The sequence below is a fragment of the Ailuropoda melanoleuca genome, unplaced genomic scaffold (assembly GCF_002007445.2).
Source record: "Ailuropoda melanoleuca isolate Jingjing unplaced genomic scaffold, ASM200744v2 unplaced-scaffold9825, whole genome shotgun sequence".
Lineage (NCBI taxonomy): Eukaryota > Metazoa > Chordata > Mammalia > Carnivora > Ursidae > Ailuropoda > Ailuropoda melanoleuca.
In genome coordinates, this window is record NW_023255353.1 from 26,611 (window position 1) to 54,166 (window position 27,556).

A 27,556-nucleotide genomic window follows, 5' to 3' on the forward strand; every position below is an offset into this window, starting at 1 on the left:
GAGAGGGAGCACAGGCAGGGGGAGTGGGAGAGGAAGAAGCAGGCTCCCAGCGGAGGAGCCTAATGTGGGTCTCGATCCCAGAATGCTGGGATCACGTCCTGAGCTGAAGGCAGACACTTAATGACTGAGCCACCCAGGTGCCCCTACTTGGTCAAATTTTTTAACTTAAAACTGAACTCAAGTCTGCATCTACTAAGCAAGATGTGAAATAAATGAAATTATTAAAACCTTACATTGTGATCTCCCAAGAGGTACAAACTGTATAATTGTTTCCTCTCTCTTTCCCAAAATAAAATCATATTTGGGTGGGAAATGACTGGTTACACAAAACAATATGTAGAAATTAAAACACTTTAATATAATATAAACATTTCCAGAATATAGACTGATTTTGTATCAGTACCTTTTGAGAGCTTTTTAAAACTATATATCATCTAAACTTATTATAGACTGTTTCATTTTCACTTTCAGAACTAGAAAATACAAAAATACACTGCAAATTAGATTTAACAAACAAAAAAATCAGTCTAAATCATTTCATTCATTTTTCTTGGAGAAAGCCAAGAAACAAACACAACAACAACAATAAAATACCAACAACACTAACACAAACCCAAACAAGGGATGGATTCTGTAATGCCTGGTAATTCTCTCATTTAAAATAAATTATCTCCCATGGGTAAATAATTCACCACCACAGCAATTTGATGAATAGAAGTAGAGACAATGTAAGCAAAATTACATTATATGTAAGAAACATAATTTTTCTTTTTTTTTTTAAGAAAATGAGGAAAAGTAACTTGAGGAAAAGGCATATTGAATACTTTTACTTCACTTGGCTTCTGTTAGAGGTTAAAGTTAACTGTTCACTTAGGAAAATTCAATAAAAACAATTTCATGAAACCAAACTCTTCAACTCATTTCTTCAATTCAACCTTAAGAGAACAAAACTAAAAGGTTCATAATCCGAGAGTAGACTCATCCCAAAGCATTATCTTTCTTCGATAGGTTTCCTTTTCTTTTCTATTCTTATGTTCTTCTTTCTCAGAGGCTAGGTTTATGCTTGTTTCTTCTTTCAATTCAATTTCAATTTTCTCACCCCCCCAAAAAAACTGAGTTTTCCTGAATTGACATTGACCATATTCACCTCTTCTCTTCTTCACTGAATATTTTTTTTTGTCTAAATCCATTTTCTAAACTGATGTCTTCAATTCATCCTTCGGTAAACAAAATGAAATGTTCAAATTCTTAGAACAAACTCCACCCAAAACATTGACTCTTGTCTTTTCTTCAACAGGTTTCCTTTTCTCTTATGTTCTTGTTGTGTTTTTATGTTTTTTTGTACATTCTTTCTCAGAGGGTAGGTTTAAGCTTGTTTCTTCTTTCAATTCAATTTCAATTTATACACACAAAAACTAACCTTTCCTGAACTGACACTGACTGTATCCACGGCTCCTTTTCTTCACTAGATGTTCCTGTTTGTCTAAATCCATATTCTTAACTGATTTCTTCAATTCATACTTGGGTAAACAAAACTAAAAGCTCAAAATCCAAGAATAGATTCATCCCAAAGCATTTCTTCTTCTGTCTTTTCTTCAACAGATTTCTTTTTCTCTTTCTTGTGCTTACGTTCTTCTTTCTCAGTGGGTACACCGTGGCTTTTTTTCTTTTTTCGATGTTTAAGCTTTCCTGAACTGACACTGACTTTATCTCCCTGTCTCTTCCTTTGTCGGATGCTCTTGTCCTTGTCTAGATCAGTATCCCCATAACTCTTTCTCCTTTTATGCTTGGATTGCTCTTTCTCTGGCCTTTCTTCACCTTCCTCCAGGTGCCGCCTTCTCTTCTGACGTCTCCGTTTATGACCTGCTTGATGGTCACTGGTACTGTTTTCTGAGGAGAGGTGCTTGTAAACTTCAGATTCTACACTGTATGGGCCAGAGTTATTTTCTTGCTGACTAAGGCTCAGGGGTACTGGTTTTTCTGGGAAATAGTCTCTGATGGGTTGACAAGAGGGCATGGAGTCTAGTTTCTGTTTGCTGTCATTAGCTGGTAAGCAATGAGGTAACTGGTTTTCTACTGCTTGTGAAATACTGTATGATCCTGTGTAGGTCTGGGAAGTCTCAAATGGGAGTTTTTCCTCAAACATTCTATGTTTGGGTCTAGAATCAACCATTTCTTTGTACTTATGGGTTTCTGTAAAGCTATCACTAATCTTTCTAAAACAAGTCTTTGGCTCTAGTCCTCTGGCTTTCTGCACTTTGATATAATCTTCAAGTTCATCTTGGAAAGAATCATAAGTCCTCTTTGAATGAGTTGGTAACCAGTGATGTAATTGGCTTTCCACTGGTGAAATATTATATGGTTGTTGGTAGGTTTGGGAAGTCTCAAGTGAAAATCTTTGCTCAAACATTCTTTGTCTGGGTCCAGAATCAATTTCTCTGTACCCACAGGTTTCCACAGAGTTCTCTCTTACCTTTCTGAAACAAATCTTTGGATCTAGTCCTCTGGCTTTCTGCACTTTGATGTAATCTTCCAGTTCATCTTGGAAAGAGTCATAGGTCTTCTTTGAATGAGCTGGTGAGCAATGAGGTAACTGGTTTTCTCCTGTTTGTGAAATATTGTATGATCCTGGGTATGTCTGGAAAGACTCACATGGGAGTCTTTGTTCAAACATTCTATGTCTGGATCTGGAATCAACTACTTCCCTGTACCCATGGGTTTCCAAAGAACCCTCTTCCATCTTTCTGAAACAAGTCTTAGACTCTGATCCTCTGGCTTTCTGCACTTTGATGTAATCTGCACATTCATCTTGGTAAGAGTCTTGTGTCTTCTTTGAATTCTTCACTAGATTGATGACAATGGATTCTCTGCAAAGAAGACAGTAGAAAGTTCTTGTTACTAGGTTATTTTATTCTGAATATTTTCTTTGCTTTAAAAAAGATTAGTTTGGAAAAACAAAAACAAAGAAAAGCCCAAATTTTAAAACCTACTGCAATATTTAAAAAGCTATAAATCATCACTTTTTATGTCAAAAATAAGCAGCAGCAGGAACAGTCAGGTATTTCCCATGTACCTCACAATTTTTTACACACAAATAAATTTGCAGGGCTGAGATAAAAGGGAAGATGTGTACAAAGATGCAGACATAGCTGCTACTGTCTTAGTACTTAAAATGTAAGGCATGTTGTGATATGTAGGAAAGGACCAATAATATTTAATGTCCCAAAGATGGTCTGAACTGAATGTCACATTGTTTTAAAAGTTTTAATTAATTCCTTGTATAGATCTATAAATGTAATGGCTATTTATTCTGGAACCGTGAGATTTAAAAAAAAAGAGTCTAAATGAAGATTAATTTGATGAATCAGACAATTTAGCTCCTAAGTATTCAGACTCAAAGTAGAAATATTTTCTACCAGAATAAAATAATGTAACATAATCACTATGTGTTGATTTTTAAAGCAACAAACCAAAAATATAATAGTTAAGTGCCCCTCTGTCCTGCTACCTAATTTATCCAGTCAGTCCACTTAATCCTCTCCTCCTTAAAACAATAAAATAGAATGGAATAAATATTTATTGAGCTCCTATTATACGCCAGGCCAGGCACCTTACACATATTTTTAATATTTGATTATAACCACTTCATATTGGAGCTGTCCAAAGTTATACACTTGTTAGAAAGACAGATCTGATATTCCAATCCAGGTCTGTCCAACAGCAAGACACTTGTTCTTAACCACTGTACCTCACTGCAAGGATGATGACCAGATCGCTGTATCTCCTGGAACTAAGCAACCTTCCAGGAATTATTTGAGTTTGTATGGCTCAATGAGAATGATTCTTTAGCATCTTTCCAGAGAAGGACAATGCTGTCTGGTCAGGAGGGGTGCCAATTACCCAGCTCTGCCAGTATACTATCATGGCTAGAGAAGTCCCTAGGGGATTCAAATACCATCACCTATAGCAGTATCAACTCATAGGGAAACGAATGCCTTGACAGTTTGTAAAATACATGCAAGGATACTTGACAGAAGCCCTGCTCTTTGGTATCACAGGAGCATTTTGGTAAAAAATACTTACTTAATTTGGTGTTCACTTCCTTGCATATGGGACCGGAACATTTCTAAAGATGTAAAGGTGATATTACAAATATGGCAAACGTAGCTTCTCATACTAAATGCTGAAAAAATAAGAGAGTCCAAATTAAGGAGGTCAATATGGACACATTTAGAATCACAAAGCTGGATAGGAATTTACTGAGATCATCTACTGAACATTCCCAATTTAAAGATAAGGCCCAGAGAGGTCAAATGACTTGGTCAAAGATCCAGTTAGTAATAGAGATAACCTTTCAGAGCCCATACTTCTTAATTTAGAGCCCAAAATTCTTTACACTATGCCACACTGCTTCTCTAGCCTTGGCCTCTTTCCTAAGGAACTGCTATCTGCCTGCCTATTGTTTCTACATGAAAGTGCATCAGGCACTTCAAATTTAGTATGCCCAACTAGCATTTGCCTCTTAATCCTTTAACCAACCCTTTTGCTTGCTCCTAATTTTCTTTCCACCCAACAAAAACCTGAAAGGTCCCAAAAGATTAAACAAAAGCAAATTTTTACTCTCTTACCTGAAATCACTGTAGTGCATTAGTTTACCAAAAGTAATTTCCACAGACAGATTTTAGAAAGGAGAGAGGTTCAGTGAGCCCCACTCTCAGGATAAAAGCTGAAAGCAAAATTCTAAAACAAAACTACTAGTTACCACTTCAAAAGAGTCAAGAACTATAGAATAGGTATACCAGCTACCTCTCTATTCTGCTTCTTAAGTAGAATTGAAAGGAGGGGATAAATTAATCTTTATTTTCTTAATCTCATTATTCTTCCACCTTCTCTTTGGTCAGAAGTAGCAAATTAGTCAATTTCATAAGCCAAATATAAAATAATCCCACCCTAAAAAAGAGGCAGTATATTGGTGGCTGCAGTAATATTAGGGTCAAGTGAGGTCATCTTTTAAATCAAACAGCAACTTAATCATTCAAAGGATGCTAAATTAATCATTATCGAGTGTACTGGCCTTGTCCAAGCAAAGATTATTCATAGAAACAAGAGAATATTGTCAAGGGGAAAGAAAGATGCTAACTTGGAAGAACACGAGGAGCTAGTATTACTATTGACAGATACTCTAGTGGACCCGGGAGAGCTCAGCAGGTTATGCCAAAGACTGAATGAATGATTCTTCATAACTATCCTCTCTCTCAGTGCTCTGATTTCATGCTCACCAAGTCACTTTCTGATTATAAATTGGTTTCCCATATTCTTTGATCCCAAAAAAAGGGATACCCTGGATGATAGATCCAAATTTTAAAAACCCTGAGAACTGAAAAAATATATATCCCCTCCTACCATAAATCAATACCAGAATGACAATGTATTAACTTAAATTACAATGTTTCCCAGACTTCTCTGATAAGAATTACTTGGAGTATTACTCAAATATAGATCCCCAAGGCCCTCCCCTGGAGAACATGATCTGCTGTCTCTAGGAGAGGGAATTTGTATTTTAACAATACCCCAGGTAATTATTCTTAGAGAACGTGTGGGGAAATACACTAAGGGAATACCTTTCTAGTTCCTTGATTATTTATCAGTGTTTGCCAAGTTTGTTTGTGGTCTGGTCAGTCCCTGATTTGAGGCTGACCTACCGTGAAGATTCTGGACTTCCTGCAAAGTTAAGGACTAAATCCAGGATTATGCATGCTCACAACAAACCTTTTCAAAAAATTAACATCCTTATTTAACAAGTGTGAAAACTAAGACTCAGATTTGCTTGGCCAACACAATACATTTTGAGAGCACCCAAGTTATGCAAGATAAGCAGGAATCCTGGTTTCCTCTAGGTTAGTGGTTCTCAATGCTAGCTACACATTAGAACCATGTGGAAAACTTTAAAAATATTCATGTTACAGCTCCACATTGGACCATTTAAAACAGGCTTTCTTACTTTTTGAAAGTATTTTTAGGAGATTTTTTTATACAGCCATTGTTGAGCACCACTGCCCTAATATCGAGCCAATGATCTTCATTATGATTATAAACTCAGATTATATTTCAGGGGTTTTACATATTTGTTTAGTGCTTATAAAGTATACAGTATACATAATATTCTCCTCAGTTCCTCTTTACAAATTATATTAGAAGATTATAATATAGGTAATATAGAGGTTTAGAGAAGCTGCAGGTCACATATAAAAAGTCTAGAGGCAGTTCTGGAACTTTGTGGTTTGATTACTATTACCTTAACCCCTGTCTTTTTCATACACTGATATTCTTTATTTTTTTTCTAGATATAGACATCTCAGGAAATAATATATAAAAATGATGTAAACACTTTCTGTGAAGATATGAAGCCTATTTATTGGCTCCAAGATCAGAATTCATGGTCTAATTCTTCTGTAACCCGCCTCCACTATGTTTCTTTTTCTTTTCCTTTTTTAATTGAAATATAATTAATATATACTGTTACATTAGTTCCAGGTGTACAATATAATGATTCAACAATTTTATACATTATTTAGTGCTCACCAAGATAAATATACTCTAAATCTCTTTAATCCAGTATGTTTCTTACACTTTCTATTCTCCCATCTTGGTCTGCTCCTTGGCCCTGTCCAGCTCTGCTGCCCTCAGCTCTGCTAGGATTCCTTGTTTCTGACTTCATCCAGAAACTCAAGCTTCTTTTCATCTCACACCTTTCAGAATCTTCCATAGCCTAACACTTGCGGTGCCCATTTTTCTCCTAATCACAGCTCTATCTTATAACTCCCCAGAGTAAGATCTTTGTTTTCAAAGCACAGATTGGGGAAGTACATGTCTTTATAGTCTAATGTTGTGGTTCTCAATATTAGCTCTATATCCTAATCAACTGGGGAGTTAAAAAACAGAAAACAAAACACTAATGTGTAGGTCCTAGGGATTCTAATTTAATTGATGTGAGGGATGGCCTGAGCATTGAGATTTCTAAAATCTCCCTGCGTGATTCTAACATGAAGTCAAGGTGAGAACCATTGGTCTAACAGCTTAAATGGAAAATAATCAATTGAGAGCTACATATAAGCAAAAATGCAAATTAATGTGGGATTTACTTTATGAAGAAAAGTAGAAAAAGTCTAATTTACCTGTTTTTAAATTACGACAGGAGAACAAAGTATTTCAAAAAAAAAGTAACATTTGTTAAGGACCTATTCTGTGATGGGTACTGTACTGCTTCATTTCATCCTTTGCCAATCCTGTGAAGTAGCCTTATTTTCATTTCACACCTAAGGAATCTGAGGTACAACTGGGTAAGTGACTTTAAACATATCTCCCAATCTATGTTTATCCTTTTACATGACACTGCCTCTCAAACAATTAGCGAATACTGAAAAAAACTATGTACTTATTATCATATAAAATGCTAAGATGGATATTGCAGAATAAAATATAATCCCTTGTCTCAAGGAGGCTAATTCAGTTAAGGGGCTATAATTAATGCAATTGTCAATGAACGGTGAAGTCTACGGGGAATCAAAGGATGGGGAGAATACCAGTAGCTAGAGCAGTGAGGGAAGTTATGATGGATCTTGGAAGACAAGAAGGATTTGAATTGTAAAGAAGGCAGATAAGGCATTCCAGGGGATGAAACAGTATCACATATGGGAGAGACAGAAATGAGCATGATGTGTCGACTTCAAATGATCTGTTCAACAAACACGAAGCACGTATGTGGCACTAAGCATCATGCTAGATTCTAGGGGTACAAGATGAAAAAAATGGGCAAGTTGCTTACAAATCCAAGTGAGAAACAGTTATATAAACAAAGGATTTCAGTCTCATTTGGTAAAAGGTATGAGGTATGCTCAAAGAAACAGGCACTTAGCACAGTATGGTCTGAAGAAGGTTACTGGAAGAGATGATGCCTTAGTTAAACTTGGAAGGATGAACAATTGTTAACTTGATAAAAAGAGTTAAGAACAGTATTGTACGGAGAGGGACTAGCATGATATAAGCATAGAAGTGTTTATAAGAACTTAAAATTTGGAACTGTTGTAAAATAAAATATAACAGGACAAGATGGGAGAGGCAAAAGGGTGTCAGATCAGAGAGACGTATATGTTATGCCAAGGAGCCTAGACTTTTTATCCTGTGTATTGGGAAAACTTGAAATGCTTTAAGTAGTAAGTGACATGGTCAGCTGTGTGAGGGAGAAGTCCCTCCTCTAGCTGCAGTATGGAGGATAAATTTGACAGGAACAAGCCTCAAAGTAAGGAGACTACATGTATGAAATAACTAGACGAGCCAAGAGATAAGGAGGGCATGAGCTAGAACACCGTAGGGATAGAGAAGAGCAGGGAGATGGTGAAATATACCATTAAAACTGGCAAAACTAAAAAAAAAAAACTGGCAAAACTTGGTGACTGATTGAATGTGGGAGATAAGTTTACCTGAAGGGTGTGAAAACGGGAAGTGTAGAAGAGTGGAAGAGAGTCCTGGAGAGTGGTGTGGGTTTAAAATCATTGCTGAGAGGAAAGTGAAGGAAAAGGTAAGGGATTAAATAGGACTACAAATCCACAGAGATTGGATCCCAAGACTCTGTTGAGATACCTGATCTCTAGCTTTACATAATTTTCCATAGCATCACTCAGTATCCTGAATGTAAAAGTAGAAAAGGTGACTGTGGAATTGATCCAGGGTTGAAATCTTGCTACTAAGGAGTGAGAGAATAACAATGAGGTATATGTAAAGCCTTCCAGAAGGTTGTTAAAGCACTGAAGTGTGAAGTGATGGTAGTGGAAATGTAATGGAAAGGAAAAATAGTTCTAATAAGACTTGATAAGACTTGCTGATGGACAGGATATAGGAAAATTAAGTAGTTGAAGACACCCTCAAAGATTCAAATGTAGGTGACTAATAAATAGTGGTATAACTGGCAAAGACAGGAATCTTGGGAAATTCAAGTTGGTTTTAGAGAAGTTTATTAATTCAATTTTAGGTATGTTGAGTTACAGGTGAAGGTGAAATAGCTAAGTGCAATAATGAGGCTAGAAATTAGTAAGATAAACAAAACAAATACAATAAATAAAAAATACATACATACTTTAGTTCCATATCGTTATGGTAGCCATTCCTGTGCTAATAAGATCTGGGCTGGATGAGGAACATGAAGAAAACAGTGAGAATGATGAAGACAGACAGGGATTAGGTATAGCAGGAACATATATAAACAAAACAGTTGAAAAAAAAGGCAGAGACAGAAAGAAGGGAGAAAATGGGGTGATGAATGAAATAGTTAAGTTGTCATATATCAAATTGTTTCTGTCTTACCACTTGCTCGCTTATAATATGGGATTCTCTGTTCTGTTCATTGAAATTCTCATTAGTTAATTTAAATTCTCCAGCTATTTTTTAATCCCCATAGGTTTACTGTTCTTAAAATGGAACAGTCAAAAGCAGGGCTGAAAATTTGTTCTTTGAGCTCTATTATGCTAATGGTCTGCTCTCCCTCCCTGTCCAGACGAAAATTTCACCAAAATCCTCCTTCTTGTATTCTAATAACCTTGAAACTTCAGAAAGCTAACATGACTCTCCCTTTAGAAGTGACTAGAGTATACAGACTTCTCATAGTTGACTCAGTTCCAATTTTACCTAATGCCGGCCATTAAACTAAAAGGTACTTATTTCAGATATCCTCACCCCAGCAATAGGAAAATAGCCTAACAAGTTAAAGTTTCTCATTTCTCCAAACATCTACTACTTTCAGAAGCCCTACCACTTTTATTTCTACACTTGCCTAAATCAACATTCTTCAAATTCCTAGATAAAAACACAGATCTCTATGTAACTTTTTGAGATATGTTGAATTACATTAATTAGGAAACTTAGATAGTATAAATGCAGGGTTAGCACTCAATACATCAAGATTAGTAGTTCACTGATTCTATATTAAACTAATTGCTATTGAGGTAGGCCTACTCTGTACCAATTTCTATCTCTAGCACTGGAAATACAGATGAGTTAGGTGTAATCCCTCCCTCAAAGAACTTATACATTCTAGTGCGAGATAAAGACACATAGAAAATTAGACATGCAGGCTAAGGAAAAACAGAAGATGAGTCTTGAAGGAAGTGAAAAGGCTTCCCGGGAAGTAGTACGTTAAAGAATACATAGGAATTAGATAAAGAGGAGAAACATGGAGATGTTCCAGGTAAAATGGCAGCATGAAAAAGGGCAGAGACAAGAAATAGGGTAATGGTTTATGGAAACCATAAGCAGTTTGTAGGTTCTGACCTATACAGATCATGGCAGGAAGTAGCAGGGGATAAGCCTGGAGAAGGTAGGCAGGGAAAGATGGTAAAGAGCTATGAAGCTTAGATTTTTATCCTCAGAAAAAGGAGAAACAAGTAAGGATTTTAAAGTAGGGAATGACATGGAAAGATGTGTACTTTACGTGAAACACTCTAGTGGTTAAATTGAGGGCAGATTTGGAGAGACAAAACTGATGGCCGGGAGAGTAGTTAGGAGGCTGTGGCAATATTCTAGAACAGTGCTTCTCAAAATTTATTGTGAGTACAAATCACCTAGGGATCTTGTCAAAATGCAGTTTCTGATTCAGTAGGTCTGCAGTGAGGCCTGAGATTCTTTTTTCTAACAAGCTCCCAAGTGATGCTGATGATCCTGGCCACAAACCACACTTTGAGTAGCAAAGCTCTAGGAAAGATGTTGAGGGCCTGACCAAGTATGGGAAGAGTAGGGCTGGAGATAAGGGAATAGGTAAAACAGTCATGGCTTGGTGTTTCATTAGATATAAAAAGTGAAGAAGGTAGTGTTGGGGGATTCACAGTTAACTACAGGTTTCTACTCTGAATGATGGAGTGGAATTGAAATGGATATGAGGTATCCAGGTAAAGCAGTAGCTGCCAGTTGGATATATGAGTCCAAAGCTTGACAGAAAGGTCATAAGCATACAGATAAGAGATGAAATCAGGGGAACAGCTTAGATCATGTTTGTAGTAAGGTCAAGAATGGAGCCACAGGAACACCTACATTTAGGTAATGAATTTAAAAAAAGAGCCCCCAAAGAAAACAGAAAAGAAACAAACACAGAAGAAGAACCAGAGCATAAGGAGTTACATATGACAAAGAATAGGGCTTCAAGGTGGGAGTAACGAACATTTTCACATGAAGCAGAGAGGTCTAGGAAGAAAAGAATTGAAAAATAAAAGTGAGTGGAGGAAAAGAAGTGGGTGGAAGAGAGAATATGAAAAAGGAATAAAATACACTAGTAGTGAGAAGGTGCCTGTGGGGGAAAAATGAAAAAAAATATGGTTAGAAGAGCAAGTGGATTATTCCAGTCAGGATCAGAATCTTTATTGTGCCTGAATTCTTGCCACTCTTTCTAACTCCTTTGTTAATTCTCTCTTCTTCCCACTTCTACCAATCTAATTCATATACTTCCTATATGAAGGTTTTCTGAACCATGATGTTTCACTCCTCTAGCTACCAAAAATATGTACACAAAAATTCATGTCTGTAGCCTCTTGCAATGAAGTGTTATTAACCCAACTAGTTTACACACTTGCTCCTTCAGGGAAAATGGTATATCCTCATTTGTATTCCCAACAATAACTAGCCTAGCACTCTAGAGACACTTAAGCCATACTTCGTGACTGAATAATATAACCACAAGACACTAATTAAAAATACTTCCTTATGTACCTATGATATACCATGGAACCATGGGAATACCTATATTTGATTCTATGATTAATAAACATCATCTAAACTTTTCTGAGTCTCATTTTCTAGAAAACCAACAGAACTAGGTGGACTCTGAAGTCCTTACTCATCTAAAATTCTATAATCCCATCAGTACTATCAACCTACAGCAAAATGATATATACATAAGCCAGTATGTTTTATAAAATATAAACTTCCTATGAAAGAGTTTTGGGATATTTTTACTGTTTACCATTTGCATCTGATTTTGCTGGAAGAGGTTTCTCTCTTATGTTGTCTACAAATTTCTTCCTAGCTTCATTTCTTTTGTGTTTTTTCCCAACATAATGTTGTTGGGCCATTAATGGACTATTAAAGGAAGCAGGACAGAGCTTGCAATACTTGTTTGGATTATTCAAATCCAAAGCACTGCTGGAAGAGGAAGGCATAGTCTTGTCTTTAATCCCACCTGGAGGAGGCTTGACAGCAAGGGGCTTCAGAAAAGTTGATTCTGCAGAAGTAGTAAGAGGCACACCTGCTGAAATAGTTGTAATGAGAAGTGATCAACATATATTCAGCTATTAGAGCTGCATTCATTACAAAGTATCAGGGGAATTCAGAATTCTTTGAAAACTGCTATCTTTGGACTTTTTTCCACACAGGGCTGTTGGATAAAGGTATTCAGGTTAAAAAGAATTTCCCTCTGTGAGAATAGAAATTCGAATAGAGTCTGTCAACAAGTTTCTTCAACAAAGGTACAGGAAAGAATATTCAGCATCAGGCATTGGCTAATTATATTCATTAGAAAAATCAATGAAAGCATGAGAGCTTAGGATGGTTCTTAAAATTAGTGAGGGTAAAACAGATAGTACCAACTTCTAAGTTGGTGTCTTTCTGGAGTACCCCAGTGAGTCTGGCCAGTCCAGATTTGTGCTGTTTGTATCAAAATAAAATTTATGCAGTTGTTTAAGGCTATAAAATTATGTTTCCACAATTATAGTTATTTCAGAGCTCTTACATTTAGTATCCTACCTGAGCTCAAATTGATGAGTTTGGGGGACTGAAAATAAGACTTTACAAGATGCTTTCTTATTGTAGGCCGTACTCATTCTAACCCTCTTTAGATGACAGGAAGAAAAACAAATATACAAAAATTAGGGAGACTAGAATAAGTTTAAAAATAACTCTGATTTAATTATTTTATTTTATTATTCATAGCATTATTATCCATAGTTATTTATATTATTATTCATAGTATTATTATTCATAGTATTCTTTTTTATTGATTTTTTATTATGTTCAGTTAGCCACTGTATAGTACATCATTAGTTTCTGATGTAGTGTTCAATGATTCATTAGTTGCGTATAACACCCAGTGCTCATCATTATTAAGAAAACAGTATGTTTTAAGCTTGGATGAGGCCTACAATATGAGTTGGAAATTAATGTTCGTAAATTTTCCATACTAAGCATGCCTTATTCCTAAAGTGTTGAAGCTAGTGAGAATGCGGTAAATTATTTATTCCAGAGGATTAATCATCTCATTTTTTCTTCTAGCACACAAAATTTTCAAAACACAAGTTTGGTTTTCCAGGGTGTACTCTGCCACCCTAGGCCAGAAGTGAGATCTTTAGGTGAGATTTCTCATGTGCTGGTGACTCAATATCACTGGAAGGAGGAAAGAGGCAATGTTTTATAGTTCTCTGTTTCTTTGGGATCTAGCATAAAATAAGTACCCATTACTGAATGATGATGTTGGTGGTACTTTATAAGAAGAAAGAAATGAACTATCAGGGTAGAAGGAGAATCCATAACTTATTATTATTTTTTGCTTATAGTTATAGTCAGAAAATGTTACAGCATAACTATATTATGGTGAAAATACTGGTGTGAACACACATGTGAGATAATGTTCTACAAAGTACTAAAGAAGAAGAAACGAGATAGATGGCAAGGGAAAGAAGAAGGAGCTAAGTAAGATTTTATGATTTGATTAAAAAATGGAGAGCTCAGGCTGCTTTTTGTTGTTTCTTTATAGCAGCATAGCAAATTACCTGCTTTCATTTATACTTAATAAACTAAAACAGAAAGGTCATAACATTTCTTAAAGTTCAGCTAGGATTATAATTTCTATGTTAAGCAACAAAGACACAGAAAGGAATTAACTGGGCAGGAGAAGAATGAAGTTATTACTCCAGAGTGGAAGTCTCTCCAATAAAACAATGGATAGCAAACTTGGAAAAAAAATGATAAGGAGCCCCTGTATTGAAGCTGAAGAGGTGAATGTAATCTTACCCATCTCTGGCTGAAATCCTGATGGAGATACCTGATCATGCTCCTCCATTAATTGCTTCAGTTTTTTAGCATGGACTTTTCCCACATAGTGAGACCGAGCAACAACTGGGGAGCTAAATACCATGTTGCAGAGATCACAAAATTTGTTTCTGTCTGCTACTTCACTCCTATGGACCTGAAATAAGCACAATCTTGTTAGAATGATTTGATAACTCAAGGTTTAGAATTACGACATCAATATAAGTCACTTACCTCAAAATTCCTAACATCCATCTTCATTTTCTTACCAGGCACTTCATTTTGTTCCCCATGCATTTGAAAATAAAACCTAACATTTTGAGCATGTTTTTCACTCTGAAAAAAGATATAATATGACTTTGTTTATTCAATAACAGAGGCACACTGAGTTTACACCTCTTTGAATTTGAGGATAGCACTTGTGAGTTGTAATATATGTGGTGTGTACCAAGTTTCTGAAAGACCTTCACATGCTTTTTCAAATCTTTAAATCTCAGTTAAAATGAAAGTAATGTTATAATTTAGAGGTCAATAACTTTTATGTTCTTGGTTTTGACAGAGACTCCTGGTTGCTTCCTAATATCAATTTTCTTCTTAGTTACATGTCTTGGGCAATATACCCAGCTAAAAGACTACATGTTTCAGCCTCCCTTTAAGCAAAATGTAACCATGTGACTAGATTCTGGCCAATAAGATATAATCTGAACTATTGGTTGGAACTTCTGGGAAATCTCCTTAACAGGCTGAAGGATGAGCCCTTTTAACCTTCTTCCCTTCTGTTTCTGGAATTAAGATGGAAAGGTCACAATTCCAACAGTCATCTGGGACTATAAGGGATCTTGAGGACAAAAGCTAGTTCAGCAGAACAGAAAATGCCTAGGCTCCCAATGTCATGGAACTGTCATATCAGCCCTGCAATGCCTACCCCTCAAATTCTTTTATGTGAAGATTTTAACCCTTCTAGGTTAAGCATATTAGAAAAATCTCTAAAAGATGTGTAACAAAATATGTAAGAATAACAAAAATGCTGATGTAGGTAGAAGGGAAACTAACATCCCTGAGCACATGCTGTGATACAATCACTATCCACAGAATCTTAAATTATGAAATATATCCATCTTACAGAAAAGTACAGAAAATAATATAGCTGAAGCCAATACCCACCACCCGTTTTTAACAGATGTTAACATTTTGCTATCTTTCTTTCAGATCTCCTTTTTAAAAGAGGTAAAATTTTATATATATGGTCCTATCTCTTGTTATAAATACCATTCAATATGTGGTTTGTCTTTTAACTTTATGATGACTTTTTTCATGTAAAATTTCACCGCCACATATCTTCCTTTTAAAGCTATAGTAACGAGGTGAAACTATTGTACAGAAAGGCAAACAAAGCAATACAATAATATAGAATAATAGCTTCAAAACAAACATGTATATGAAATTTAGTATATGACATAAGTGCCACTACAAATCAATGTATCAAGAATGGACTGTGAAATATACAGTGCTGGGACACTTGGCTATCTGTATGAAAAAAATGTCATAAACACCCTCCATATGCAAAATTCAATACTAGATGGAGTAAATACTTTAATATGAGAAACAGAACTTTTAAAGGTATTAGAAGGAAATATCTATACGACAAAAGTGCAAAAATAGTTGCTTAAATATATGAGTATAAATACAAATGGAAATATTAATAAGCACAACATCATTAAAACTCAAAACTTCTTTGTCAAAGATTAATTGACCCTATGGTTGTGGGTTCATTTTTGGGTCTTCTATTCTGTTACACTGATCTATGTGTCTATTTTTGTGCCAGTGCCATACTGTTTTGATCACTACGGCTTTGTAATAGAGCTTAAAGTCCAGAATTGTGATGCCTCCAGCTTTGCTTTTCTGTTTCAAGGTTGCTTTCACTATTCCAGGTGTTTTGTGGTTCCATATAAGTTTTGGATTGTTTGTTCTAGCTCTGTGAAAAATGCTGATGGTATTTTAATAAGGATTACATTAAATGTGTAGACTGATTTGGGTAGTATAGACATTTTAAAATATTCGTTCTTCCAATCCATGAGCATGGAATGTCTTTCCATTTCTTTGTCCCTCTTTAATTCCTTTCATCAGTGTTTTATAGTTTTCAGAGTATAGGTCTTTCCCCTCTTTGGTTAGGTTTATTCCTAGGTATCTTATTGGTTTTGGTGCAATTGTAAATGGGATTGATTCCTTAACTTCACTTTCTGCTGCTTCATTATTGGTGTATATAAATGTAACAGATTTTTTTAAGTTGATTATGTATCCTGGAGACATTACTCAATTTGTTTATCAGTACTAGCAATTTTTTGGTGGAGTCCTTTTGGGAAAACTGGACCACAACATGGAAAAGAATGAAACTGAACCACTTTCTTACATCATACACAAAAATTAATCCAAAATGGATTAAAGACCTAAATATGAGACTGAAACCATAAAAATGCTAGAGGAGAACACAGGTAGTAACCTCTTTGACATAGGCCGTAGCAACCTCTTTCTAGATATGTCTCCTGAGGCAAGGGAAACAAAAGCAAAAATACACTATTGGGACTTCACCAAAATAAAAAGCTTCTGCACAGTGAAGGAAACAATCAACACAACAAAAAGGTAACCTACAGAATGGGAGAAGATATCTGCAAACGACATATCTGAGAAAGGGTTAGTATCCAAAATATATAAAGAACTTACCAAACTCAACACCCAAAAAATGAATAATTCAGTTAAAAAATGGGCAGAAGACATGAATAGACATTGTTCCAAAGAAGACATCCAGAGGGCCAACAGACACACGAAAAGATGCTCAACATCACTCATCATCAGGGAAATACAAATCAAAACTATAATGTGATATTACCTTACACCTGTCAGAATGTGTCAACAAGACAAGAAACAACAAATCAACAAGACAAGAAACAACAGGTATTGGCAAGGATGTGGAGAAAGGCAAATACTCTTGCACTGATGGTGGGAATGCAAACCGGTGCAGCCACTCTGGAAAACAGTATGGAGGTTTCTCAGAGAGTTAAAAGTAAAACTACCCTACGATTCAGCAATTGCACTACTAGGTATTTACCCAAAGAATACAAAAATACTAATTCAAAGGGATGCATGCACACCGATGTTTATAGCAGCATTATCTACAATAGCCAAATTACGGAAACAGCCCAAGTGTCCACTGATCAATGAATGGATAAAGAAGAAGTGGTATATACATATAATTGAATATTACTCAGCCATCAAAAAGAATGAAATATGGGATGCCTGGGTGGCTCAGTTGGTTAAGCGTCTGCTTTTGGCTCAGGTCATGATCCCAGGGTCTTGAGGTTGAGTCTTGCATCAGGCTCCTTGCTCAGTGGGGAGCCTGCTTCTCCTTCTGCCTGCTCTGTCTGCCGCTTCCCCTGCTTGTGCTGGCCCTCTCCCTCCCACCGTCCCTCCCTCTCTCTCTGACAAATAAACAAAAACTTTAAAAAAAAAGAATGAAATCTTGCCATTTGCAATGACACGGATGGAGCAAGAGAGGGAGAGTATAATGCTAAGGAAAATAAGCCAGAGAAAGACAAATACCATATGATTTTACTCATATGCTGAATTTAAGAAACAAAACAAACTAGCAAAGGGAAAAAAAAGAGAGACAGAGGCAAACCAAGAAACAGACTCTTAACTATAGAGAAAAGACAGATGGTTACCAGAGGGGAGGTGAGTGGGGAGATGGGTGAAATAGGTGATGGGAATTAAAGAGTGCACTTGTGATGAGCACCAGGTGTTGTATGGAAGTGTTGAATCACTGTATTGTACACCTAAAACTAATATTATGCTGTATGTTAACTAACTGGAATTTAAGTAACTTAAGAAACATTCAAAACTTCTACAGTACTGTTTTATTTTAGATGTGCAATAAATACTATATACTGAGATAGTCTGAGAGTATTAACCAAGCTGTATACTAAAGAGGGGGAAAAATCACCTTTTCAAATAGAGTATTTGTATGGAAATGCTTTAAAATATATGGAAAGTTAGAAAGAGTTTTGATGATTTAATAAGTATAAGCACCAAACTTACAGATGGCACTGAAATTTAAATTTAAAAATATGCTACATTATTAACAATAGCGAAATTATGGAACAAGGTCAAATGTCCAACAACTGATGAATGGATAACACACACAATGGAATATTACTCAGCCATAGAAAAGAATGAAATCTTGCCATCTGCAACGACATGGATGGAGCTAGAGAGTATAATGCTAAGTGAAATAAGTTAGTCACAGAAAGACAAATACCGTATCATTTCACTCACATGTGGAATTTAAGAAACAAATGAGCAAAGTGGAAAAAAAAGAGAGAGGAAGGCAAACCAAGAAACAGACTCAACTACAGAAAACAAAGTGATGGTTACCAGAGGGGAGGTGGGTCAGGGATGGGTTAAATAGGTAATGGGGGCTGAGCAGCATACTTGTGATTAGCACCAGGTGTTGTATGGAAGTGCTGAATCACTATATTGTACACCTAAAACTAATATTGCACTGTATGTTAACTAACCGGAATTAAATAAAAACTTGAAAAAAAATGGTGACCTATAGAATCTAGAATTAAATTGATAAGAAATGGAATTTTGAGAGACATGTACAGCCCATTTTCTATTCTTATTAAAACCATACTGCTTTTCAAAAATGTTTTTGAAATCCATACAATTCCGTTTAAAAGTACTTATTTCATAATACAGTGAACAGCAAACCTGGCTCTTAGGAAATCTAGCTTTGCCCTCCCCAAATTTTCCCAGAACAGAATAGCTTCTCAAAGGCTCAGAATTCTGTAAAATATTTTTAAAAACTCAGTCTTTCTGAAAATGTATAACCTTTCAAAGTACTAGAATTGGCAATGCTTTAAATATCAATTTCATTTTATAAAGTGCCAACTTTTTAATTGTAGGCTAGTAGTAAACATTTTCTAATTATACAATGTGTAAACTTATCTATGTTTGCTTTTTAATATCATAAAATTTATTTTGCAATGTATTTTTACTGCCTGCATTATTTGCAGAGTTTTGTGAAGATAAGGACATTGTGTTATTTATCAATATGTATAATTTGTATATGTATAATTTAATCCTTATAACCATCCAAGCTCTGAAGTATTGGAAGTTCTCAATAAATATTTGTTAATAAAAAATGCTCTAACATTACATAATGCTTTATTGCCATTAAAACATTACAGAAAAATAAAAAGGTGTAATGATAGGACAGGTGTCCAGAATATGCTCTTGTATGAAAAAACAAGTATAAAACAACATATACAATTATCTTTTGTTAAAGTGTGTGTGTGTGTGTGTGCACATGCGTATGCAGAAAGCATACTGGAATCATATTAGCAAAACAGAAGTTAAATGATGGTTACCTACAAGTGACAGAATTATAACGGAATGTGATTTTCTCGTATTTTTGTATATTTTCTACACTGAATAGAACTTCATAAGCCCACAAAAAGCTATTTTCTCAAATTTAAATTCAAATGGTTTGAACCACAGTTATCACAGAGCCCCCTGATTGTCTCTCTTTACTAACTCTAAATCTTTGAACTATGGGGTCTGAGGATGTACTCGGCACTGTCACATATTTGATTTCCTTTAATTCTCACGAGCTTAGTAAGAGAAATTTTACCACCCCTATTTTGCAGGTTCAAGAAACATGCTGAGAGAGGTAAAGTGACTTGCCCAGGGTTATACAATGATGGTGTTAAAGCTTGAATGTAGGTCTTCACAATCCACAGCCAACAAGATTTCCCTATCTGTAATTATAGTAATTGAATCCCAGTCAACATAAGAACTGAAATATACCTGCCAATAACATGAGCAATGGGCAAAATGAAATGTGTTTAAAAAAGTAAAGCTGGATCCCTCCTACATTGTTGGTGGGAATGCAAGTTGGTACAGCCACTCTGGAAAACAGTGTGGAGGTCCCTTAAAAAGTTAAAAATTGAGCTACCCTATGACCCAGCCATTGCACTACTGGGTATTTACCCCAAAAATACAGATGTAGTGAAGAGAAGGGCCATATGCACCCCAATGTTCATAGCAGCATTGTCCACAATAGCCAAATCGTGGAAGGAGCCGAGATGCCCTTCAACAGATGACTGGATTAAGAAGTTGTGGTCCATATATACAATGGAATATTACTCAGCTATCAGAAAGAACGAATTCTCAACATTTGCTGCAACATGGACGGCACTGGAGGAGATAATGCTAAGTGAAATAAGTCAAGCAGAGAAAGACAATTATCATATGATTTCTCTCATCTATGGAACGTAAGAACTAGGAAGATCGGTAGGGGAAGAAAGGGATAAAGAAAGCGGGGGTAATCAGAAGGGGGAATGAAGCATGAGAGACTATGGACTATGAGAAACAAACTGAAGGCTTCAGAGGGGAGGGGGAGGGGAATGGGATAGACCGGTGATGGGTAGTAAGGAGGGCACGTATTGCATGGTGCACTGGGTGTTATACACAACTAATGAAGCATCGAACTTTACATCGGAAACCAGGGATGTACTGTATCGTGACTAACATAATATAATAAAAAAACATTAAAAAAAAACAGCCCCACGCAAGCAGACTGTTTTCAAAACTCTTTATAACAAATGAATGGCATGATTGGCATTACCATGTATTCATACCTGAATACACTTCCTAAAAAGGGTTGAATAAAAAATTAGATAATTGTAAAAAAAAATCATGTTAAGTGTTCAATAAATTGCAGCTGTTTATAGTGGGCAAAAAAAATAAAAAATAAAAAAATAAAAAAGTAAAGCTGGCATTGTATTTTTTAAAGTAAATTTATCAAGTACGTTTGGTAATCCAGACACTAGATACGAAAGAAATCCAATAGCTCATCATAGGATATAGAAATGGGGGGGCAACACCAAATGAAAGAAAAGAGCACTGGATATGAAATCAGAAGAAATCATTTTTAAGCTTAGTCATGCCAGTGATGCTATGAAGAGTCACGATCCTTCTGGGTCTCAGTTTTTTAATCAATAAACCAAAGGAGTAAGAGCATTAAACATCCCCTCTCCTAGCTTTAGAATTCTATGGTTCTGTGCTTAAAAAGATGTTGGCTAAGTCAAGTGCAAGACTGGTTCGTTTTGTTTTTACAGCCTTCATTTACTATAATGGAAGACTCTGGAGTTCTATAATATCGCTTTATTCACATTAATAGTTTCCTACTCAAGCTTTATAATGCCTCCCTTATATTTACTATGAGGACATGAAGGTTATAGTGGCTTGGTGAATACAAAGGGAGACAGAATGGTGTGAAGAAAAGAAGAGCTTTGGAGTTAAAAAGACCGATTTTAAACCCAAATTCCCCAAACTTAAGCTAGTAAGTTACTGTCCCTCTCTGAGCCAGTCTCCTCGTCCACCAAAGGGAAATAATATCACCTAATTCATAGGATTTTCATAAGAATAAAAAATGATAAAATATGATGTTTATCTGCTACATTTAAAAACCTCCTTTAAATGAGTTTGGAGGATAAACAAATATATAAATAAATATATGTATACATTAAACCATAAAAAATAAAATAAAAACCTCCTTTAGATTCTATTTCCATTATTTTTAACCTACCTCATAATGTGAAATCCTTTGTGATTCAAACTGTAGCACCACTCCACATATATTACAAAAGTTATCTGTATAAAGTTCAGTCTTTTCCTGTTCATTCCAAGTCATATCTATGAATAAAATAAAGGGAGGTGAGACTGTATATCATATTAATGAATATTTAGAAGTATTACTTTCATTCTTCAACTACTGTTTTATATGTCACCTCAAATCTGAGTGCCTGTGAGGCTACATTAATAGCTTTTTGCTTATCAAGGATGCAATTTAATATGGGTATATTAAGTATGCTTCTAATGTCTGATATAGCAAGAGTTACTTATTTAGTATGATAAGTCTAGGCAATATCATTCCAAAGGAAAAGTTATGGGATTATCAGTAACTTCATGAGCTTCATTGGGTGATCTAGAGCACCGATAATGAAAGGCAGGATTAAAAAACCCACCCTTGAAATTTTGTTTTACAGGAGATAATCCTAAGAAAAACATTGTTTTAAGACTGTCACTTATCTAGAGCTACGGCTCCAATGTTACCTAAAAATAATTTGGAACCACAAAGAAACTTTGCTCATGGTGGGCAAACATCCTCCATTGTTTTAAAAAGACTAGCATACCTATCTGGCAAAACATGTCTTGCACAAGCCCCTCAAATCTAGAAATTACGCTATAGTGTTTCTCACTGTAGTAATAACACATACTGAAACTTTCTGCATTTACACTTGAGGTCCACACTTTTTTTTAATAATAATTTCTTATTAAGATATGTTAGTCACCATACAGTATATCCTTAGTTTTTGATGTAATGTTGCATGATTCATTATTTGCGTATAACACCCAGTGCACCATGCAATACATGCCCTCCTTAATACCCATCACTAGGCTATCCCAATCCCCCACTCCCTCCCCTCTGAAGCCCTCAGTTTGTTTCCCAGAGTCCATAGTCTCTCATGGTTCATTCCCCCTTCTATTTACCCCCCCTTTCTTCTTCCCTTTCTTCTCCTACTGATCTTCCTACTTCTTATGTTCCATCAGTGAGTGAAACCATATGATAATTGTATTTCTCTGCTTGACTTATTTCACTTAGCATTATCTCCTCCAGTCCCGTCCATGTTGCTGCAAATGTTGGGTAATCGTTCTTTCTGATGGCTGAGTAATATTCCATTGTATATATGGACCACATCTTCTTAATCCAGTCATCTGTTGTTGAAGGGCATCTCGGCTCCTTCCACGATTTAGCAATTGTGGACAATGCTCCTATGAACATTGGGGTGCATATGGCCCTTCTCTTCACTACGTCTGTATCTTTGGGGTAAATACCCAGTAGTGCAATTGCTGGATCCTAGGGTAGCTCTATTTTTAACTTTTTAANTGAGAAGTTCTTTCTGATGGCTGAGTAATATTCCATTGTATATATGGACCACATCTTCTTAATCCAGTCATCTGTTGTTGAAGGGCATCTCGGCTCCTTCCACGATTTAGCTATTGTGGACAATGCTGCTATGAACATTGGGGTGCATATGGCCCTTCTCTTCACTACGTCTGTATCTTTGGGGTAAATACCCAGTAGTGCAATTGCTGGATCATAGGGTAGCTCTATTTTTAACTTTTTAAGGGGCCTCCACACTGTTTTCCAAAGTGGCTGTACCAACTTGCATTCCTACTAACAGTGTAAGAGGGATCTCCTTTTTTCACATCCTCTCCAACATTTGTTGTTCCGTGTCTTGTCAATTACTGCCATGCTAACCGGCATAAGGTGGTATCTCAATGTGGTTTTGATTTGAATTTCCCTGATGGCTAATGATTTTGAACATTTTTTCATGTGTCTGTTAGCCATTTGTATGTCTTCCTTGGAAAAGTCTCTGTTCATATCTTCTGCCCATTTTTTGATTTGATTATTTGTTTCTTGTGTATTGAGTTTGAGAAGTTCTTTGTAGATCTTGGATACTAATCTTTTATCTGTAGTGTCTTTTGCAAATATCTTCTCCCATCCCGTGGGCTGCCTCTTAGTTTTTTTGACTGTTTCCTTGGCTGTGCAGAAGCTTTTTATCTTGATGAAGTCCCACAAGTTCATGTTTTCTTTTGTTTCTCTTGCACTTGGAGATGTGTCATGAAAAACGTTGCTGTGGCCGATGTCAAAGAGGTTGCACCCTATGTTCTCCTCTAGGATTTTGATGGATTCCTGTCTCACATCGAGGTCTTTCATCCATTTGGAGTTTATCTTTGTGTATGGTGTGAGAGAGTGGTCAAGTTTCATTCTTTTGCATGTAGCTGTCCAATTTTCCCAGCACCATTTATTGAAGAGACTGTCTTTTTTCCACTGGATGTTTTTTCCTGCTTTCTCAAAGAGTAGTTGCCCAAGGAGCCGAGGGTCCATTTCTGGGTTCTCTCTTCTGTTCCATTGGTCTATGTGTCTGTTTTTGTGCCAGTACCATGTTGTCTTTGTGATCACATCTTTGTAGTATAGCTTGAAATCAGGCAATGTGATGCCCCCAGCTTTGTTTTTCCTTTTCAACAATTCCTTGGCGATTCAGGGCCTTTTCTGGTTCCACACAAATTTAAGCGCTGTTTGTTTCAGCTCTTTGAAAAATGTCATTGGTATTTTGATCAGGATGGCACTGAAAGTGTAGATTGCTCTGGGTAGCATAGACATTTTAACTATGTTTATTCTTCCGATCCATGAGCATGGAATATTTTTCCATCTTTTTGTATCTTCTTCAATGTCTTTCAAGAGTGATCTGTAGCTTCTAGAATATAGATCCTTTACCTCTCTGGTTAAGTTAATTCAGAGATAATGTATGATTTTTGGTGCTATTGTAAATGGAACTGATTTCCTAATTTCTCTTTCCCAGGACCCTGAGATCATGACCTGAGCCAAAATCAAGAGCCAGCCACTTAACTGACTGAGCCACCAGGCACACCTAAAGATATTTATTTTAAAAGTTATATCAGATATCTTCAACTAAGCTTAATTTTCAGTATCACTGTATGCACTAAAAAGGCTTTCTTAAAAAATTGCTTGCCCAAGATAAGAATAACTATAATTAACATCACTAATCATCAGAGCAATGCAAATTAAAAACACAATGAGGTATCACTTTACACCTGTGAGAATGCTTAAAATCAAAAACACAAAAATTAACAAGTATTGGTGAAGATGTGGAGAAAAAGGACCCCTCATACACTGTTGGGAATGCAACACTGGTGCAGCCACTGTGGAGAATAATATGGAGCGTCCTCAAAAATTAAAAAATAGAATTATCATATGATCTAGTAATTCCACTACTGGGTATTTACCCGAAGAAAACAAAACCACTAATTTGAAAAGATATATGCACCCCTATGTTTATTGCAGCATTATTTACAATAGCCAAGATGTAGAAGCAACCCAAGAGTCTATCCATAGATTAATGGATAAAGAAGATGTGATGGAAATATCTACAATGGAATATTACTCAGCCATAAAAAATGAAATATTGCCATTTGCTACAACATGGATGGATCTAGAGGGTAGAATGTTAATTTAAGTCAGTAAGTCAGGGAAAGACAAATACCATACCATTTCACTCGTACATGGAATTTAAGAAACAAAACACATGAACAAAGTAAAAAAGAGGCAAATCCAAAAAGCAGATTCTTAAATACAGATCAAAACCTGGTGGTTTCTAGGGGAGGTGGGTGGGTGAAGTGGTGAAATAGGTAAAAGCATTAAGAGCACACTTACACTGATGAGCACTGAAAAACATACAGAATTGTTGAATCATTATATAGTACATCTGCCACTAATAGAATACTATATGTTAATTATAGTTTAATAAAAAGAAAGAATAACTGTAATTAGGAACATGTCAGAAATGCCTTGACAAACACTTAAAAATTTATCCCTGTAATATATCAATAGTATCCCCTCTGAACTATTTTTTTAGATTGTTTTAGAATATATGATTTATCTTTGACTCTAAAATCAGCAAGGTAAAGAGGTTAAAATGTATTTCAGGACTTCCCTTATTTCAGAATTAACTATTATACGCAATTTGAGCATACTGGTAGGATTTTGAATTTCCCTTTAAAATCTTTAACTAGTAAATATTATAATTTATTGGCAATATAACTTACTACCAAAGGTAAGTTTCCTTTAAGAAGACAAAAGGAAACTACTAATTTAGAAGTTCAGTAATTCCTAAAATATAACACTCATTTCTCTCTTAGATCAATCTTTAATTCCAGATTTCCCCAGGTCTAAGTACTCAATGTTTGAAACTCAGTGTTTCCCAACTCAAGTTGGGAAATACCAAGGCCAAGTATTTTAAGCCAGCCTTTCATTACTGGTGCCCCACATCATCTCCATGAAGCCCATGAAGTTACTGGTGCCCCTGTAACTTTTTCTTTAGAATGGTATTGCCTAGACTTATTGCCTTTGACTCACTTCCTCAAACAAGTTCTTGGTCTGTTTTTCTTTATTAAATGGCACAATGTTTCAGGCTCAAAATCTCAGCCATTCTTCTCCCCAGAAAATCACTATTTCATGTCAATTCTAGCTTATAATGTCATTTCATATCCATCTCTTCCTTTTCAATTCCCATAACACTACTCTAGTTCAAGCCATCAATGCCTTTAGGCATCATTTAGTTTTATGATAATTATTGAAGTTAGTGTCAAAGTACTATGGTTGACATTTTGGAAAGAGATAAGAAAAAAGAATGAGCATCTATTGAAGGCCTTCTATGTGTCAAACAAAACAACAGCTTACCCCTTTAGTCCTTAAAACAAATCTGCAATGTAAGTGGCATTTCACAATTCTGAAGATTAGAAAACAGGGATTCGGTACAATCAAAATTATTTGTCACATGTATTATTTGGTGGAGCTAAAACTTAATCTCTACTTTTTCCATTATATACATAACTGTCCCACATGTTAGAAATGATGAATTCCTAATCTCAAGAAATTTACAATTTAGCAAATTTACTAAGTGTATAGTTAGCATATAGAAAAAACTATGATCCCAAGATCAAATGTCGTAAGTGATAAAAGACACAAGGTACAGTATGTTCCTGCTGAGGAGTTTGAGAAAAGTTTTCTAGAGAACAGGTTTTGAACTAAGATTTAAAAGGTGTAAAATTAAGATAAAAAAGTTGAATAAACATTTGGGGAGAGGCAAGTATATGAAGGACGATAACTGAAAGGTTGGAATGAGGCCAAATCATAATTGTCTTCACTAGGGCGTTTGGATTGAATTCTGCATTCAAAAAGGGAAAAGTAGCAGCTCAAAATGGGGATAGGAGTTAGGAATCGGTTGCAGGCAAGAGTCATTGAGGCTTGAACCAGAGGGGCAGCAGGCACAGAAAGGAAGGAATGGATATAAGAGATGTACCTATCAAAACCAGGGGGGCATTAAATCCTGAGCTTAGAACTTGCTACGAATATGATAAGCTTTTAGCTCTATCACATCTAAGCTTACACAGTGTTATTCCTGATGCAAGAAGTGGAACTCTGACCTTAAATCAAATAAATTCACTTATAATTACTTGTCAAAGGGATATTCTTTGTGATTGTAATATAATGAGCTTGCTGATATTCTGACTTCAGTCAATCAAAAACTAAAATATACAAAAACCTGTAATTAAAAGAAGATACTGGAATCATGATGCACATTAAAATGCACTTAGGAGGACTGACCCTAATTTTCTTTAAATAGCATGTTTCCCTAATAAATTCAAATTTGATTAAATCTACATTCAAAATTTCAGGTACAAAAGTTCATGTAAAAATTATTCTCAATCAGGGTATTACATCAAATTCACATGCAGTTTTTCGAAATTATACATGCTGAACTAAAAATCTCTGTGGGTGGTC

At 35.7% G+C, this 27,556-nt stretch overlaps 1 protein-coding gene across 7 annotated transcripts in view; it reads right to left on the reverse strand.

Annotated features, from left to right (window-relative positions):
* Positions 1–342: 342 nt before the first annotated feature.
* ZMAT1 (zinc finger matrin-type 1) overlaps positions 343–27,556 on the reverse strand; it is a 36,742-nt gene continuing 9,528 nt past the window's right edge. The window contains exons 2-7 of one of the 7 annotated variants that reach the window (XM_034653552.1): positions 21,713–21,819; positions 14,299–14,400; positions 14,047–14,221; positions 12,221–12,286; positions 4,084–4,183; positions 343–2,867 (exon numbers count right to left, since the gene is read on the reverse strand). In XM_034653552.1, coding sequence (XP_034509443.1) covers positions 1,544–2,867; positions 4,084–4,183; positions 12,221–12,286; positions 14,047–14,221; positions 14,299–14,400; positions 21,713–21,819 — 1,874 coding nt within the window. In that variant the 3' untranslated portion in view covers positions 343–1,543. The other 6 variants (XM_034653551.1, XM_034653553.1, XM_034653554.1 and 3 more) reach the window with 6 other exon arrangements.